The sequence below is a fragment of the Prionailurus bengalensis genome, chromosome A1 (genome assembly GCF_016509475.1).
Source record: "Prionailurus bengalensis isolate Pbe53 chromosome A1, Fcat_Pben_1.1_paternal_pri, whole genome shotgun sequence".
Classification (NCBI taxonomy): domain Eukaryota; kingdom Metazoa; phylum Chordata; class Mammalia; order Carnivora; family Felidae; genus Prionailurus; species Prionailurus bengalensis.
The window spans coordinates 240,569,277-240,586,302 of NC_057343.1; the positions used below are offsets into that span (position 1 = coordinate 240,569,277).

The window sequence follows — 17,026 nt, forward strand, 5'->3', positions numbered from 1 at the left end:
AAACAAATCCTTTCGCTACATTACAGTTACTAGACCGTACAGATGGGCACCTCCTGAAATCCTGCCAAGATCAGTCAAACAGGAAGGAGACCGGAACATGGCAGGCATGGGAGCCAGCAGGGAGGAGAGTGGGGGCAGCGATGCAGGGGTGGGGCGCACAAGCGTGTGCACACACCTGGACACAAGGAGGGTGGGGGAGGGGGATGCAGGTGTGTGAGCCCCCCTCCCCCATTGCTGTGGTCGTACAAACCGCAACTTGCCATCAGCTGAACGTCTGAGGAGGGGCAGTACTGTGGCACGATACTAACTCCGAGAGTTGACCCCTTTGTGGGTTCATCTGTACCTAGTAATTTATGAAAATATATTACTAAGTTGAACAATGGATGTACACAAAAAGTTGAAATTATGTTTGAAATTGTGAATGCAAAGGTACTTTGAAACTAATGAATAAAAAATTTGCCAAATTTGTCAAAGCTTTTAGGACTTATTTCAAATTCGGCAACATTTAACATACCACCTGGAGCTTTGTGCTGTGGACATCTGTGTTTGGAGATAGGGCTCCCTGATAACTTCCTCAGCCAAGATGGGTAGAAATGAGATGGTTGTTAAAGGGCTTTAAGCTTTTTCCTCCTTAAAACTAAAAAACCAAAATCTTGATTAAAATTTTTTTTGACTTCTCTTTTTGGCAGACCGAACAGCCTCCTGTAAAATGTTGGAAAAATGTTTGAAATGCACAGGTGAGCCCAAGCAAGCTCAGGAAAGCATGATGGGCGACTGCCCTAGGGCAAGGACAGGTGGGGGTGGGAGGGACCTGATGCCCAGGGTGGGCTTTCACATCCACGTGGGACAGGTGGGGTCTGGACAAAGGGTGCAGCCTCAAGAGTGGACGGGGCAAACAAACAACAAAGCCCCAGAACAGTTTCTCCCAGGTACTGGGAACCCTGAGTCAGGGACGCTCCCCACCCAGGAGCTCATAGCTGCGGGCCTGCATTTCACTTGGGAGTGACCCCTCCTCATCCTGGAAGCTCTCACTGAAACCTTTTGGCAGAAGCAGCCCCAAGGATGCTTGTAGGAAAGACCCTGGCCTTGGCAGGAGTGCAGAGTGGGGTGCAGCAGCTGGTCCTTGTCTGTTCTGGGAGAACGGGGACCTTGATTCGCTCTAACTTACACCTCGTTAAGAGCACATGTCAACGATAGCCACCGAAGCAGAGTTGTAACTTCCAACCCCCAAATCGGGGGAAGGAACACAGGAAACACAGGCAATCCCCTAGGGACATAGGAAAGGCCAGAAATACCAGAGGGCCTGTGTAATCAGAGACACAAGAAATAGAAACACATGCAAATATACCAATTATCAGAGCACAAGTAAATGGACTGTAAAACAGCCAAACATGGAAGGAACGGGATGGTCAGTGTGCAGGGGTTTGACGTGTAGTCAGGGCCATAGAAAGTTGATGGGGCAAGATAATATCAGACTAAGTAGGCTTTATGTCAGAGGCACTCAGTTATTTCTTAAGATGCTAAATGCATAAGCCATAAAGAAAAAGACAATTAAAATTTTAACCTCTTGTATGCTATTTTAGAGAATCTCTAAATGAAAAGACAAGCCACAGAGAAAATCTGTAGCTGAGGAGACGCTGCTATCCTGACATAACGAGAATGTGCAGAGACCAACCAGATGGGCACACGAGGGCAGGAGAGACTGGAAGGGGCCCGAGCAGCACTTCCGGCTGGAGGCCAGACCAGTGGTGCCTCCCTGTATCCTTAGGAAGGCCTTGAGGCCCCCTCATGCCCTGCAGCCCGCATGAGCCTCAGACTGCAGCCCTGGGTGCTTCCCACATGGGCCCTGCTGTGTCCCCTCTCACCCAGGCCTCTGTGACCTTGTCCCACCCACTCCTTGCCCTCTGGCTCCCAGACTAGCCCCAGCCCTGCAGGCTGCTGTTCTTGTGACCCTCAGTGTGGCCTTGGTCACCTGGGCTACCCTGCCCCAGTCTGTGCAGTGCCCGTGTCCTTCTGCCTTGCAGAACTTGGTTCTGTGGTCACGTGTCGGCACCCTGTCCCTGTGCACACTCAGGGATGTCAGCTCTAGCACAACACCGACCTCTTTCTTTCCTTGCTGTGTCCCCGGCACTGTCACAGGCCTGGCACTCAGCAGAACCTCAACAGCACCACTGGTGGACATAACACAACTACCAACCAGGGCGCCTGGGTGGCTCAGCCAGTTAAGCATCCGACTTCGGCTCAGGTCATGACCTCACCGTTGACGAGTTCAAGCCCCACGTCGGGCTTTGTGCTGACCGCTCAGAGCCTGGAGCCTGCTTGGGATTCTGGGTCTCCCTCTTTCTCTGCTCCTCCCCTGTTCATGCTCTCTCTCTGTCTCAAAAATAAATACAAACATTTAAAAAAAAAAACCCACAAAAAACAACTACCTACCATTCTGCCCCCAGGTGGACAAAACCAGTGTGCCCAGTGATGCCAAGTGTCGCAGCGACAAGAGGCCTGGTGGGGGCTGGTGGGGGCTTGTGGACTGATGTCCCTCAGACTTCATACTCGAGACCTGCTCTGCGGCCATGGGGACGGGACCAGTGCCCCGAACAAAGAGGCTGCACAGAGCTCCCCAGCCCCTTTCTCCACGTGAGTGCAGTGACTTTATGGCCCTTCACCGGGCCTGCAGCATCCTAATCACAAACCTGCACACGCACACACATGCACACACTCACGGGGGCCAGGTGTCTGCTCCCTCAGGACAGGTCAAGTCTGGGGGACCCTAAAGGCATCTGGGAGGGTCCCCCACCCCTCAACGATGGGTAAGAGGGGGCTGGTGGGTGGAGGGAGGGAGCTCTGCTGAGGCCACAGCACGCAGGGCCAAGCGCTCAGCCTCCTGCCTGCATCTTTGGGCCCCAGCATTTTATTTTTGCCTTTTATCCAGCGGTAAAGGACTGTCTTAGAATGAAATGAATCAACACACCGAAGGAAATAGTTACTTCATCTGGAAAATCAAGTAGACATTTCTGTTTGTGGTAAACATGAACTAACGTGATTTATTTTATATCAATATTGCATATTGAATACAAACCATACTATCAGGAATATATTTGAAAGCTGTTTCTAAAGGCACCGAGAAAACAGTATAAAAAGTTACAGTATAATATTTCCATTTTAAAAAATTCAGCAAGTCAGTCTAGATATTAAAAACTTTTCTCCTCCAGTAGAAACTATAAAAATATACAATTTGTGTTCATCTCCTCCTGTCCATCCATTCTCATGTTACATTTGATTTTCATATGTTTTCAGCTACATAAGCAAAAGCTACAAGACACAGAAAACCCTAACCCTGTAATTGGTACTGGTAATGACATTTAAAGAGGAAGTGACCACATCTGCACCTCCTACATGCCATCATCTTCCCACATGATGTTTCAGGAAGGGTGTGGCTGTGAAATAACGAAAGTGCTGACTCAGGGTCGTTCTGCTGGTGTTGACCCAGGAGAGGAGGGGACCTGGGCCCAGAGCGTTCAAGGGCCCCGGGTGTATGAGGGGCATCTCAGGAGGGGACCTGGGCCCGTTGAGTTCAAGGCCCCGGGTGTAGGATGGGCGTCTCCAGAACACAAGACCTGCAGAGCTAACTTCCAGGGGCCAGACTCTCTGTCAACAAAGCAGGACCTGTCCACCTGCGAGCTGACCGCTTGTGGGGAGGGGGTGGCGTGGGTGCCACGGCCCTCGGGGACAGGCGTGACTTGCTTCAGGGCGGCGTCTCGCCTGAGGCTCTCACCTGCCGCTCCTCTTTGGTTATGCTGGGGCCTGGCTACAATGTGCAAGCATGCCATGATGTCTCTGAATTCCACCTTTTCAGTCCTGTGTTTTCTGAGGTACCTGCTACATGTGTGTCTACTGCATCCTGACATGGGGGAGCCCTAGTGCATCGCAGGACATGGCCCCAGGCAGCCAGCCTGGGCCTGGGGTGTGGCCTCTCCATTGATGAAGTGAGAGGGTCAGTGACCTCACAGATGGGGACCCCAGATAGGTGCACAGTCACATCTGACAGAGGGCCAGGACCTGGGCTCTGGGTTTGACTAGGAAAGAAGGAAGAAGATTCTGCAACTCCACCCCAGGTCTCAGGGAGTAAGTCTCCAGACGCCCAGAGAGCACAGGCGTTTGTGCCCTGCAGCAGAACCGGGTGAGGAGGGCCTGGGGCCAGCCAGAGGTCCCCAGGTGTCCCTGGGTGGTTGTGCCACCATCGTAATGGTCAGGGGAGACTCCGGCAGCAGAAGTGAAGATAGCACAGCACCAGTGTCACCCTTTGCAAGGCCTCAGTGGGTGAGGAGAGGCTGCTGGGCTGGCCTTGTGTGTCCCAGAGGGCCACGCATTGACCACTCCACACCCTGGGCTCCAGTGGGTGACCTCCCGTGTCAGCCCCAGGAAGAAGCCCTCAGCTCCCAGCATCCCGCATGGGGGACCCTCCACAAAGCTGGCAACAGGCGCACCGGTGCCCCAGGGTGTGTCTAAGGGTCCTGCCAGCTAAACCCCGAGTTCTAACAAGGCTTCAGCATTAGCCCAGCTGAACATTGATACCCCAAAGCCCTAGGTGATGGAGAAGAAGGCCCCACACTGAAGGGTAGAATGTACCGATGGCGGAGCAGCAAGTCCCTGCTTGGAGGCTCCCACCACCTCCTGAGGCTCCCAGATGGGGGTGACTTGGGGGTGACTTTAGGAACAGATGCCCTTGTCCCTGAGGAGCAGGTGTGCGTCCACCACGGTACAAGCGGGCTCGGTGGAGACCTTCATACCCTGATGGCACACCCCTCGCTGATGGCACTGGCGGGGCGCGGAGGGGGCCCATCTCTGGTGGTGACCGTGGGGTGACTGGGACTCCACTTTCTGATTCACAACGTTGTGTCTGGGGATCCTACAGTTGGGATGTGTGGGTGTACAGTTCTAGAAAACAATTTCTGTCTTGTCTCTAGTGATTCTTCCTGAGGTGGTGGTTGGAATCCCCATTTGAAAACCTGTATACAGCCAGCAACACAGCCTCCATGGACAACTTGACTTTTTTTTACCTCTTTTCTCTACGTTTCGTCCTTCTCTCTGCTTCCAAACCCAGACTCTGTAAACTCGAAATTACACAATGTACTGGAGACAGATTAGCATAAACCATCTTCAGAGGCCCATTAAAAATCCCAGAGACTTCCAGAAGGAACAGGATATCATCCTGTCAATTTCCACTCTGGGTGTGGCCTCAACCTCCACCGTGAGGTCGAGGAGCACGTGCTGCGTGTAGTAGTGAGGGCAGGACCTGGTGCAGACAGGCTCTTTTGCCTGGAACCTTCCAGATTCCTTCCGTGAATGCGGGCATGGTCACCTGTGGCTCAAAAGATTATATCCCTAATTTGTACCCAGGGTGTGGCTGCTCTCTTCAGTCCACTCCGTGGAGGCGTCGACCCGCCTCCACGGCGCAGGCGGAGCTGGGAGGTGAGCATGGGGATCGCGGGAGACCACACCGCGTGACTGGCCAGGTGCCCACTGCGTCCTGGAGAGAGGGGTGTGCCCTGCCAGGCTGACATGTCTCACTCTGGCCACTTTCTGGAAAATTGTGAACAGACTTAACACCACTTGGCATTGAAGGACTTGCGTGACATTTTACAAAGTACGCAATATGCTATTGCACACGCTGCCCACACCTAAGGAGGCCTGGACTCGTGCAGCTTTGCGGAACGGCTCTGACCCCCCACCTGCCATCGCAGCTGAGGGTAAGTCTGGGCGTGCGGAAGAGGCTAGCTTTTAGAAACACCCGCCCTACGGCAGGAAAGCACACTCGGGGGCTTTGGGGGGCATCAGTGTTGGCAAGGCACTCCTGGGGAACATGCCGGGCACCCCACCCTGGCTGTGGCTTGCCCATGGGGGTGAGTCCAGGGGCTCGCGCTTGACAACGGGTGTGGTGCCGGGAGCTCTGCAGTCACAGCCCAGTGTAGGGGGCTGGTGACCGTGTGCACAGAGGTGGCGGGGAGGATCTGGCTCGGGAAGGCCACGCACATGCTGCAGGCAGGCACAGTGTGCGGGGCGTAAGGGCGCCGGCTCCTTGCCGGGTCTGAGTGGAGCCCTGCCGCTCAGGTGAGCCCCCAGCATGCTGTGCCCCAGGTGCGGAGCATACAGGTGGGGTCTGGAGTCTGACTCTGTCTTCAGGTGTATCCTGGTAGGGAAAGTGACCAGCTGTCTCTTGGCCACACCACCGGCTCCCAGCCACACCTGGCCTGGGGACACGAGGTAGCCGTCTGCCGCATCCTCAGACCCAGAGTCGTTCTCCAGCTTGACGGGCACATCAAGTGACAGCATGGGGTTGCACGGGGCTCCCGCGGGCACCGGCCCCCCTCGAAACTTGGCGTCCTCGGTGGAATAGCCCCCCGCTGCGAGATGCTGCCCTCTGGGCGGAGGGAGCCCATTGTCCAGGCTCCCCTGGGGAAAGGGGCAGCTGGGCAGAGGGGGCCCCTTGCAGCCGTCCTGCAAGGCTCTGCTCGTGCGGCTGGCATAGGCACTGGGAGAGTGGCTTCCTGGGTGACAGCCGGGTGAATTCCGGAAAGCAGTAACCCCACTGCTATGGACAGTGCCCTGAACACCGGGGCAGGACACGCAGGAGCCACGGGACATGGTGTGTGTGGAGAACGGGTCACTCTTACTGGGTCCCAGCTTCACGTTGGTGCCACCATCTGGACCATGCTTCCCTGTCATCCAGTTCAGGTGCCTCACGGGTCCAGGCGCCTCAAAGCAGCAACTATACGCAGGTCTTTCCCTCCGCCCCCTGGCTCCGGGAGTGCTGCCAGGCACCCGCCCGTGCTCCTCTCCTCCCCTGTCCCTGCAGAGAGGAGAGGACCCATCAGGGCAGGAATGAGGATCATCGCACCGACTTGGGTGGGGTCTCCAAGGGAAGGCACTGAATTGGCACGATACTGGCTGAACCTGCGAGGGCTGCAGTGTGCGGGGGCCCAGCCACACCCCTGCTTTCGGCCCACCCAGCAGCCCTATGACCCTGGCACCGGCATCCTCCCGTAATGAGCCTCCCCTGGCCTCTTGGATGACCTGGGGTGCCGGGCAGGAGCAGGGAGGGCGTGTGCCACTCACCCCGCCCTAGGGAGGCACCTCGATGAGGCGTACGCCTTGTGTCAAGGGTCAGACCCACCCAGCCCAGACGCAGAGGGCCCCGTCGAACTGTAAGGAAGACAGATGCCCTCTCTCCAGCGGCTTCTGTGAGCCAGACCCTGCTGCTGGCACGCAGGCCTCCACCTCACCACGCCTTGCGGTGTCAGGGCTGGCACCTGCTGTGACAGGGGAGACGGTGCCCCAGAGGAGCGGGTGGAGCCCTGCAGCCACACAGCCAGGCCAGTCCTCCAAGAGGAGACCCCCTGGTCGGGGTGGGGGCTGGGGCGGGGGCCCATGGGAGGAGGGAGTGAAGAGGGTTTCTGAGTGAAGGTGAGGGCAGAGGACAGGGTGGTCACCCACGGTCCCGGCTTCAGGTTGAGGGTGAGTGCACAGGTCGTGACAGCCCCGGCTGAAGCACCTGCTGTCCCCTGCCACACCTCAGACATGTGAGGACAGCTCCCAGGTGTGCCCCTGTGCGCCACATTCCCTCACGGCGAGGCTCGCCTGTCATGAACAAAGCCACCAGACCAGCAGACGGCGGCGGCTCTTTGCTCCCTTCACGCACAGCTGGGCCACAGCACCACTTACCCGGCGGCCCCCTCGGGGTCAGAAATGAGGTCCGGGCTGCTCCTGAGGCAGGGACATGGAGCTCTGGCTGGAACCCGGGCCCAGCAGCCTGCATCCGCTTGTGCCTTGAGCGCTGAAATGTTTTCTCCAATGCCCCTCCCTGTCAGGGTTTAGACGGGGGAACGGCAGTCACCATGAGTGGCTCAGCACAGACACCCACACCCTCCGGGGCGTCTCCCGGGAATGCACCCCAGCATCAGGAGGCAGCGAGAGCCCCCGAGGGACACAGACACATTTCGCCCGTTTAAAACAGTGACACGGTGCGTTCGTGAAAGTACCTGCCAGGCAGTGGGGTTTTCCATGCGATGCTGGGTCACACAGACTCGAGGCGGCTTTTGCTCTGCGAAGAACAGATAATAGCAACATACGTGGAGATGGCGTTTTTGCTGCCGGAAGGAAGTAACACCGTGCCCGGTGCTGCTGTCACGCCTGGGAGGGGGCGCAGTCATAACTCACACTTTCCGGTTCTTTCTAGACTGTGAAGTCTCTCCGTGGCTACAGATTCCAATTCACATCACTCATCAAGCCAATAAAGGGCTAAAGAAATTGCTTCAGAAAATAGACTTACACATAAAATGCGCTTTTGTTTTTCTCCGCAGGACCAGAATGAAAATACAGTCAATTTTTGTGATTTCCACTAATTGTGTTCCATTAACTCACCACGCACGCTCAGTGACTATGGAACCGTCTTTCCTAGGGCAGTGAGCACACACTCACTCACGCAAATCACAGAGCTCCTCGTCTTAGATTCTAAGCAAACTCAGCCTCATAGACGCTATTTCATTATTTTCAAAGGAACAAAACAAGCCTCAGAAGTGTAAAGTGACTTCCTTGAGGCCACCTCTCTAGCAGATGTCAGCCTTGGACTCAAGTCCAGGCCAATGGGCCTCAGAACCACAGATCCCTATCCTATATGCTGGTCCCTCTCCATCCTCTGGCCATAGCTGTAAGGACCAGAGACAGGGGAGCTGAGGGGGGGAGCAGAGATGAGGAACCAGAAATGGGGGAGCAGACACCGGGAGCACAGAGTGGGGAGCAGAGATGGGGGAGCAGAGATGAGGGAGCAGAGACAGGGGAAACAGAGACAGGGAGCAGAGACTGGGGAGCAGAGACTGGGGAACCAGAGACAGGGGAGCAGAGATGAGGGAACCAGAGACGGGTGGGGGGGAACCAGAGACAGGGGAGCAGAGATGGGGGGCGGGGAACCAGGGACAGAGGAGCAGAGACAGGGGAGCAGAGACGGGGACTACACTGTCACCCTCATCTGCAAACAAGAGCATCTGGTGACAAATTCTTTGGCACACTGCATGTTCACAAATGAGTGCTAAATCCCTTGAATAGGACTTTGGAGGACAAATACTTTAGTGAGTTCGTGAATTGATGCCAGTTGCGGGAGCACTGGGTGACTTGTGAGCCACAGGCCCCCCCCCCCCCCCCCCCCCCCCCCCCCCCCCCCCCCCCCCCCCCCCCCCCCCCCCCCCGTTCCCCGCCGCAGGGGCTCTGGCGTAATCAGCCTGCACTTTCCGGCGCGGGCGCCAGGGGGCAGTAGGAGTCCTCCTTGCATGCCCCCAGGAGCGAAAAGCCAAGGGAGGGTGAGATTTCCCTCTACTTGGTTTCAGGGCTGGAAAAATGGGAAAGAGGAAGCTCAGTGTGGGTTTCAATTATGACAAGCCAAAAAACCCCACAAAAAACAAAAAACCAAAAAAAGGCTAAAAACAGAAAGCTCTGGGATGGTAAATGAAGGTGGGAGTATTTCAGAGTGAGGGGCTGGCAGCGGAGGGGAGGGACAGGGAGAAAGCAGGTGTGGAGACTGGTGGCCTCTGCTTGCGGGCCCAGGTAGTCTCAGGCGGCACCCTCTGGGGTTTGGCACCTTGAAGAGTCAGCTTGCTTCCTCCCTCGCCTGCTTTTAGTCTTCTCCCTTGGGTAGGGCATGTTTAGGACACGGTGCATCTTTCAGAGGGCATATATGTTTATTTTTAAACGTTCCAGTAATTGCCGTCTCAGCATGCTGGCCTGGCCACTGCTCAGGGTGGCTCTGTTCCTGGAAGCCACCCCCTGACCCTGCACCTGAGACCAGCAGCAGGGAGGTGGGGGCTCGTGACCTGCAGACCAAGGCAGACCATGCCACACGGGCAGAAGGGAGAGCCTTCTGAGCCCCCCTCCCCGGAATTGGGGCCCTCCTTCCACTGCAGCTGCTGTCAGATTTTCTCACCATCTAAAGGTCAACTGGAATTAGTCAAAGGTTATTTGTGGACACTGAAGAGGGACGGACCCTCACACCCACAAGAGGGAGAGTCACAAAGAGAAGACCCCTGGGCACTACCTGCCATCCTGGCGCTGCGTGGGCAGGCAAGCAGGAATCCCCTAGACGGGCCACAGAGCCCTGGGACTCTTCTGGAGGGGACCCAGTTGTGGGGGAGACGCTTGGCCAAAGACTCTTCATCCGGACGTCAGCAGACGTGTAAGTAGGACCACAGGACTCAGGACTAAGAAGGGGACCCTGGTGGAGGCAGCGTTCCCACCGGTGATGTGGCTTCCAGGACAGAGGCACACACACCGCACCCAAAGTGACCCACGGAGGGAGGCAAGCAAACGTGTCAGATGCTGCTGTCACAGAACTAAACCTCATCGGCCATCACAGACCTGAGAGCTGAGGGGTTTGGACCAGCCCCCTTCTGCACTCAGGCCCATCCCCATCAGGCAGTGCTTTAAGGGACTGATACCTTCCCTGGGGAGGCACCAGGACCTAGGAAGCCAGACACTCTTGGGCAAGGGAGGGGAGAATCCATAGGCTGTGCACCTACCTCCTAAAAGGGCCCAACGGGGTTAAGGGGCAGGATCTGAGGCTGAGGCTCTCCCTGTTGGTGGGAGACAGGAGGGGGGACAGGGGCTTCCTGGAGGAGGAGATGAGGTCTGGCCAGTACGTACAGCGTCACAGGCAGGATGCAAAACACACAGTGACAGCATGCTGGCGAGGAGGGTGCTGAGCAAGCCTCCCTCCTGGGGTGAGTGCCCTGTGGCCCTGGCAGAGGGGTCTTTGCAGCTGGAAAGCTATACTACTTTGATGTAACTCAACCTGAGAGCCCAGCCCTCCTCCAAGCGATTGGGTCTAAGCCCTGGTGGGTCTTAGTCGATGCAGCCCTGCAGCGGGGAGCTGCTGGCTTGGCTGAGCCCCACTCTAGGGACAGCCACTGAGGGATAAAGAAGTGGGTTGGGGACTCAGAGGTCTGACATGTTGCATCTGTAGCAGGTACAGTCAGATCTCAGACACCCTGCCTCCCCACCCCCCTCCCTTGGTCTTACTCATACTGTATGGAAAACACAATTCACAGACGCACATTTTGAATCACTCTCAGGACACTGACCCAAAAAACACAGGCCTAGTCTGTTCCACAAAGTTGAGGTGTGAATCGCCTAGAAAACTCGATGTGGAGTGTTTTCTAGCACTGAAAAGCCGAGAAAACTCGGCTGGGCAGAAGCAGCAGCCGTGTCCCCACTGCCTGGGCACCGGTGCCTCCCGCATCGGTCCCTGCACTAAGCCCTGTGCGTGGACGGAGGGACCGCGCAGAGGAGAGAAGGCTGCGGCCCCCCACCTCCCACCCCATGATGACCAGCGCTCAGGGCACCTGCTTCGAGGCCGTAACTGGGGGATCAGGGACACAGTGGTGCAGGCGCTATGTGGTACCACCACTCGCAAATATTAGTGTGAAAGCACTTCCTCTGCACATTCTTTCCTACATAACGTACTAGCTTTAAAACCACCAAACTTCTCAAGTTATTGCTCGCCGGAAATGAAGAAAGAATAGAAGATTCCAAGTGCCAAGGCTCTTGTTTTAACCGCCAGCAGCAGTGAGCGTGGCTGTGTTTTAAGGGACTTTCACTCACTTCGTGTCCACTGAGCCTGAGACGTCCACCCTGTGCTTCACTCTCAGAAACGCACTCTTCATTTTCATCTCCGCCACGGAAGGAAGGAGGACGGGCACCACGATGCAGAACAGTGACAGCCGAGGGGGCAGGACTGTCCCTGATGGAGTCTTCCTCTTCTGTCCAAACAGGAATTTTAGTTTTCCTTGAAACTGCATTGTCTGGTGTGTTAAAGACAGAAACGGAGGTGTGGTCACAGAGCACACTAGCAACACCATCAGAGAATGCAGAACTTACATTCTCAGGAATAGAAATGCGGAGAAAAATCTTATCCTGAGCCACTTAGGAGACACAAACCAACAGTTCTTCCACACTTGGCCTCCTGGGCATGTGGACTATCCCCAGGCCTCCAGGACAAGTCACAGTTTCTCTGGAGTCTCCATAATCTCCTTTAACTGAAAAGCATGTTCTCGTGTGCACATTTATGTGTACGTGGGGGTGTGGGTGTGGGAGCTGAGCCTCACACTCTGGGCGCTCGTGTGCATCAGCGTGAGATGCCACTGGCCCATCGCAGAGCCGTCAGCCACCCCTGGCAGGATTTGCTGGAGGAGGTAGTCTCTGAGGGCTGTTCCAGATTTGACTCTCCATTTCAGAATTGTCATTCCTTCACTCATGATGATAAAGCTTGGGGACAAGTTCATTTTATCCAGAGTATATGACGTGAGTTAAAGCGCCAACAAGTAATTTAGGAGTTTGTGATAAAAGAAAATAAAAGATCCTTCTACAGTGGAAAAGCTAATCTAAGTTACTAAGTGACTTCAGGGCATTCCTGATGGAATGACCCCACAGGGCACGTGGGTGGCTCAGTCCATTGGTTGAGTGTCCAACTGTTGATTTAGGCTCAGGTCATGATCTCAGTTTGTGAGATCGAGCCCTGGGTCAGGCTCTGTGTAGAGTGTGGAGCCTGTTTGGGATTCTCTCTCTTTCCTTCTACCTCTGTCCCTCCCCTGATCATTCTCTCTCTCTTTCAAAGTAAATAAACATTAAAACAACCCCACAATGTGTCCTTTTCTCCCCTGTCCTTCCACCCTCTCCTCATCCCTCCCCTCATCCACCCCCTCATCCATCCATCCATCCACCATCCATCCATCCATCCACCCATCCATCATCCACCATCCATCCATCCATCCATCCATCCACCATCCATCCATCCATCATCCATCTACCACCCATCCATCCATCCATCCACCCCTCTATCCCTCCATCAATCCATTTTCACCATCCATCCCCCCATCTTCCCATCTTCCATCCATCTATGGATTCACTACATGAACAAACATTTGCAAAGCACCCACTGCTTGCTAGTCATGTGCTTGGTGTGGAGGATTCAAGGCAGTTGTGTTCAACATCCAGCCCACCAGAGGGAAAAAAAAAAAGCCCTGATTTGTTATGTTTGCCAATTTCTTTGGTAGAAATATTCCCATCACGGCTGATTTCAAGCTACCAACTAAATATCAACTAGACCTCCAAATTTCTGATGTTGTAACACTGGGTTCTCACGGGCAGTCTTAGCCAGCGGAAACAGAGTGGCTTCCAGAGAGTCACAAGGGAGTGCCGGGAAGAGCCCTAAGTCATGCCCGCTCCCCTGTTCTCAGTGCATTCCTTGTAAATGCCTGAGGCGTTTCCAGTGTGCGCAGAAATGAGTTTCACAAATTAATATAATGGAACTTTTTTCAGATAAGTGTCTTTGGGTTGTTTCCTCTATTCAGTGCATCGTTTTACAGTTTCATTTTAACCTGTATTTTATTAAAAAATTTTTTTGATGTTTATTTATTTTTGAAGGAGAGAGAGACAGACCGTGAAGGAGGAGGGGCAGAGAGAGAGGGAGACACAGAATCTGAAGCAGGCTACAGGCTCTGAGCTGTCAGCACAGAGCCCGATGCAGGGCTTTAACCCATAAACCACGAGATCATGACCTAAGCCGAAGTCAAAGGCTTAACTGACTGAGCCACCCAGGCGCCCTCTTTTTTAATCTACATTTTAATTTATGCATGATTGTCTAGTAAAATACCTCCAGTGTTATGTCATCTGGAAATAAGAATTTCCAATTTACTAGGAATTGGTTATCCAATTTTAAAAAGTGAACATTCCTTATCAGCCAATAGATAGAACAAAATATTATCAAAATAAAAGACTTCATGCTCAACCAATCACCTAAATAAAACATAAGCCATTATGTGTACGCCTGGTAGTAGCAGACTTGGGACCATGTTGCAAATAAAAAGCTGCTTCTCTTGTGAAGGTCCCGGTGGAGTGAAAAGGCCTGCAGAAATGTGCAGTCGTGTGGGATGCATCTGCTGTAGGGCTGGGCCTGTCCTGGGTCCTCAGAGCTGGTTCCAGAAACATTCCCACTGTCACCCACCAGCAACCTTCTTCACTATCCCCGTGGATCAGGGAAATAAGCCCAGGGAGCGTGAAGCCGCCATCGCAGTAGCGGATGACTGAGGCCAAAATATTGCCACAAATGACACATGGCCACTGGGAGGCAGCCTGGATGGAGTGATTCCCTCAGCTGTCATCCCTCTGGGTAAATGCACAACCACCTGGCAGGGTGGGTTCCCAGAATGGGTGATGTGGGACCCTGGGAGGGCAGCATCTTGGGTGAGGCCTCCAACCTGGAGAGGGGTCAGCCAGGTGAGGCTCCCGGAGAAGCACATGTGAAGGCAGAGGGGGTCCTGAGTCTTGGGGAGAGTCCCCAAGACCACCCCAAGTTCAACTCACTCTCGCTGGCCAGGGCGGAGCAGAAAGTTGGGGAGGCTGGGCAAGAAGAGCTTCAGGAAGGACATTACTGGGGTGCCGACATCTGGGAAGGGGCCTGGGTGTGCAAGGGAGGGACATTTTTATTTCTTCTGCTCTTCTGAAATGATTAAATCTGTGTCATGTACGAGCAATGTTTTTATTTTAAAAAAAAATTGTTAATGCATAAAGACCAGCCAAGAGGAGAGGGTTGATGGAAAATACTGTCTCCCCGGCTGAGCCTAGCCTGTGGTGGGGCTATGCAGTCAGTGGGTCTCTGATCTCAAGAGTCTGCTCCTCAGCCCGGCACCCACAGACCACTCAGATGTGGAACCGCTAGGGCGTGCATCTCCGGGGGGCCCCTCAGAAAGCAGCGAGGAACCTCGGGGGCTCGCGGTCTACACTGTGGTGCACACGGCCGGTGTGAACACAATGGAGAGGAGCCCAAACGAGGTGGGACAAGCCAGCAGGCAGGACACCCAAGAGCTGCTGTTGACTGCTGACGACCGGTGTGGGCTCCCGCTGGTCTGTGGGTGCCTCTCCAGGGCTCCCCCTTTTCAGAGCCATTTGGAACCCAATTCGGAGGAACGCCCACTGTCCTCTGCTCGCCTTGCCTCCAATACAGGCTGAGCCCCTCTGGAAACCCCCAGCCCAGCCCTGCGGATCACTGGAGGCGCATCTCTCCTGGGGACCACCGCCCAGGTGGGGAGATAGAACCCCGAGGGGCCCACAGTCCAAGGGTGGAGGCTGGGGAGGAGGGCACGCCGTCATGCGGGTGGGGGCAGCTCCGCACACATCCGAGGGCCCTGCCCAGGGCGCTGATGGCCGAAGGACACGGGAGTGGGGGGAGCTGGAGGGGGAGGGGGTCCTGGGGTCAGAGGTCATGGTGTTGAGCTGCTGCGGAGGGTGGGGACGCTGGGACTGCTGGGAGCGCGAACCCCAGGAGGCTGCGTAGAGCCGGCTGGGAGGTGCTGCAGCGGGGGCGGGGGAGACGCTCTGTGGAGCACAGCTGCGGGGGTGCGGGGTGGGCAGAGGTCTGGGTGGGCGAGGGTCCGCTGTGCCAGCCCCAAGGAGGACGTCCGCGGCCCCCCTCTCAGCCCTTGGCCGAGGAGCCCGAAGAGCAACGGAAACGGACACCCCAAGCCTCTACTTGAAAGAGAAGAGGTGAAAACGGCAAGCCCGGGCCGAAGTGGGGGCTCGCGCCAGGTTGCGGGGTGTGCTGACGACACGCTGCTAAGGGGGTTTCAGGGAAGGCGCGACCAAGCCAGTAAAGCCCAGATCGGAGTCTGGAGGCTTCCTCCCGGCCGCCGGTCCCGCCCCGGTCCTCGTGCGCCGCTCGCCACCCCCCTCCCCCAGGGTCCGCGTGCACCCCCCGCCGCCCCCACCCCCGGATCCGCGTGCCCGCGCGCCCCCTCCGCTTCCCCCACCCCGCACGTGCGCCTCGGGGCGCCAGGGGGCGCGACTCACCAGGAAGCCCGAGGTGCTGTCCAGCAGGCAGCGCACGCGGCACACGAAGCAGCGCGTCAGGAAGGCCGAGAAGTCCGCCTCCTGCGCCCGGAGCAGCCGCCCCAGCACCGCGTCCTCTGCGCGGGCACCGGTGCGGGGGTGAGGGGTGGGGGGGAGGGCGCGGGGGTGGGGGGAGGAGGAGAGAGACCGAGAGACCGTAAACACAGACTGACAGCACCGCGGCGTGCACACGCGCTCCCCCCTGCACGCGCACACACGCCTGCCCACCTTGCCGTGTGCGCGCGCACACACCCTGCTTCACACTCACAGCTCACTTTACACACCCACAGCCTGCCTCCTACACCCACACCCGGGCTCACACATCTCGCCACACATACACACACACACACACACCTGCCCGCCAGGCATCCCCACACGCCCACCCCGTCCACACAAATGCCCACCCCCACCCCCTTGCAAGCACACACAGGTGCACGGGTGCTCCCCTGAGCACCACTGGCATCCCGCTGTCTCCCCACCTCCTCCTCGCAGACACAGCCACTCTGACCGAGCTGGTCTTCCTTGTCCTTTGTCCCTAGAAACATCCCTTCAGTACGACTGCAGGGGTGACTGGGGGTCAGCTGTCGTGTGTTTTGAGCTTTATAAAATGATACTGTGTTGGCACCTGGGTTTTTTTGTTTTCACTCAGCTTTGTGGGGTAAATCTTGCTGTTGTCTGAGGTTGTGGCGGAAGCTTTTCTTGAGTCGTTTACAACTTCTGGGGGAGTGTGTGGAAGAGCGGCGACCCCCGTGGACGCCACCCCTTCCCCTGGCCTCCTGTCTGCTCCACGACCTCTAGGGGAGCTGGCCCGGTCGTGATGGGTCAGGGGCCACGGTCAGGAGGAAACACTTGCCCACAAGGGGCAGTGTCTCTGAACAGGATTTTTTACAGGTAAATCTGACTTGGGCCTAGGATTTCCAGAGGGGAGCTTGCCAGGTGACAGACAAGCACTGCCTCATTTCCTCAGGTGTGGAGGATGCGGGAGGGGTGGCCCTGGAGAGGGGAGGAGGGTGCGGTGGGGGGGGGGGCTGGAGAGGGGAGGAGGGTTCGGGATGGGGGACTGGAGAGGGGAGGAGGGTGCCGGAGGGGGGGCTGGAGAGGG

The 17,026-nt window shown here is 56.2% G+C and overlaps 1 protein-coding gene across 1 annotated transcript in view; it reads right to left on the bottom strand.

Moving 5' to 3' along the window:
* Positions 1-2,969: 2,969 nt before the first annotated feature.
* AHRR (aryl-hydrocarbon receptor repressor) overlaps positions 2,970-17,026 on the bottom strand; it is an 85,312-nt gene continuing 71,255 nt past the window's right edge. The window contains exons 7-11 of the mRNA XM_043602050.1: positions 15,886-16,001; positions 11,644-11,843; positions 8,037-8,098; positions 7,720-7,858; positions 2,970-6,847 (exon numbers count right to left, since the gene is read on the bottom strand). Of these exons, the coding sequence (XP_043457985.1) occupies positions 5,794-6,847; positions 7,720-7,858; positions 8,037-8,098; positions 11,644-11,843; positions 15,886-16,001 (1,571 nt within the window). The 3' untranslated portion in view covers positions 2,970-5,793. The remainder of the gene's footprint in view (positions 6,848-7,719; positions 7,859-8,036; positions 8,099-11,643; positions 11,844-15,885; positions 16,002-17,026) is intronic.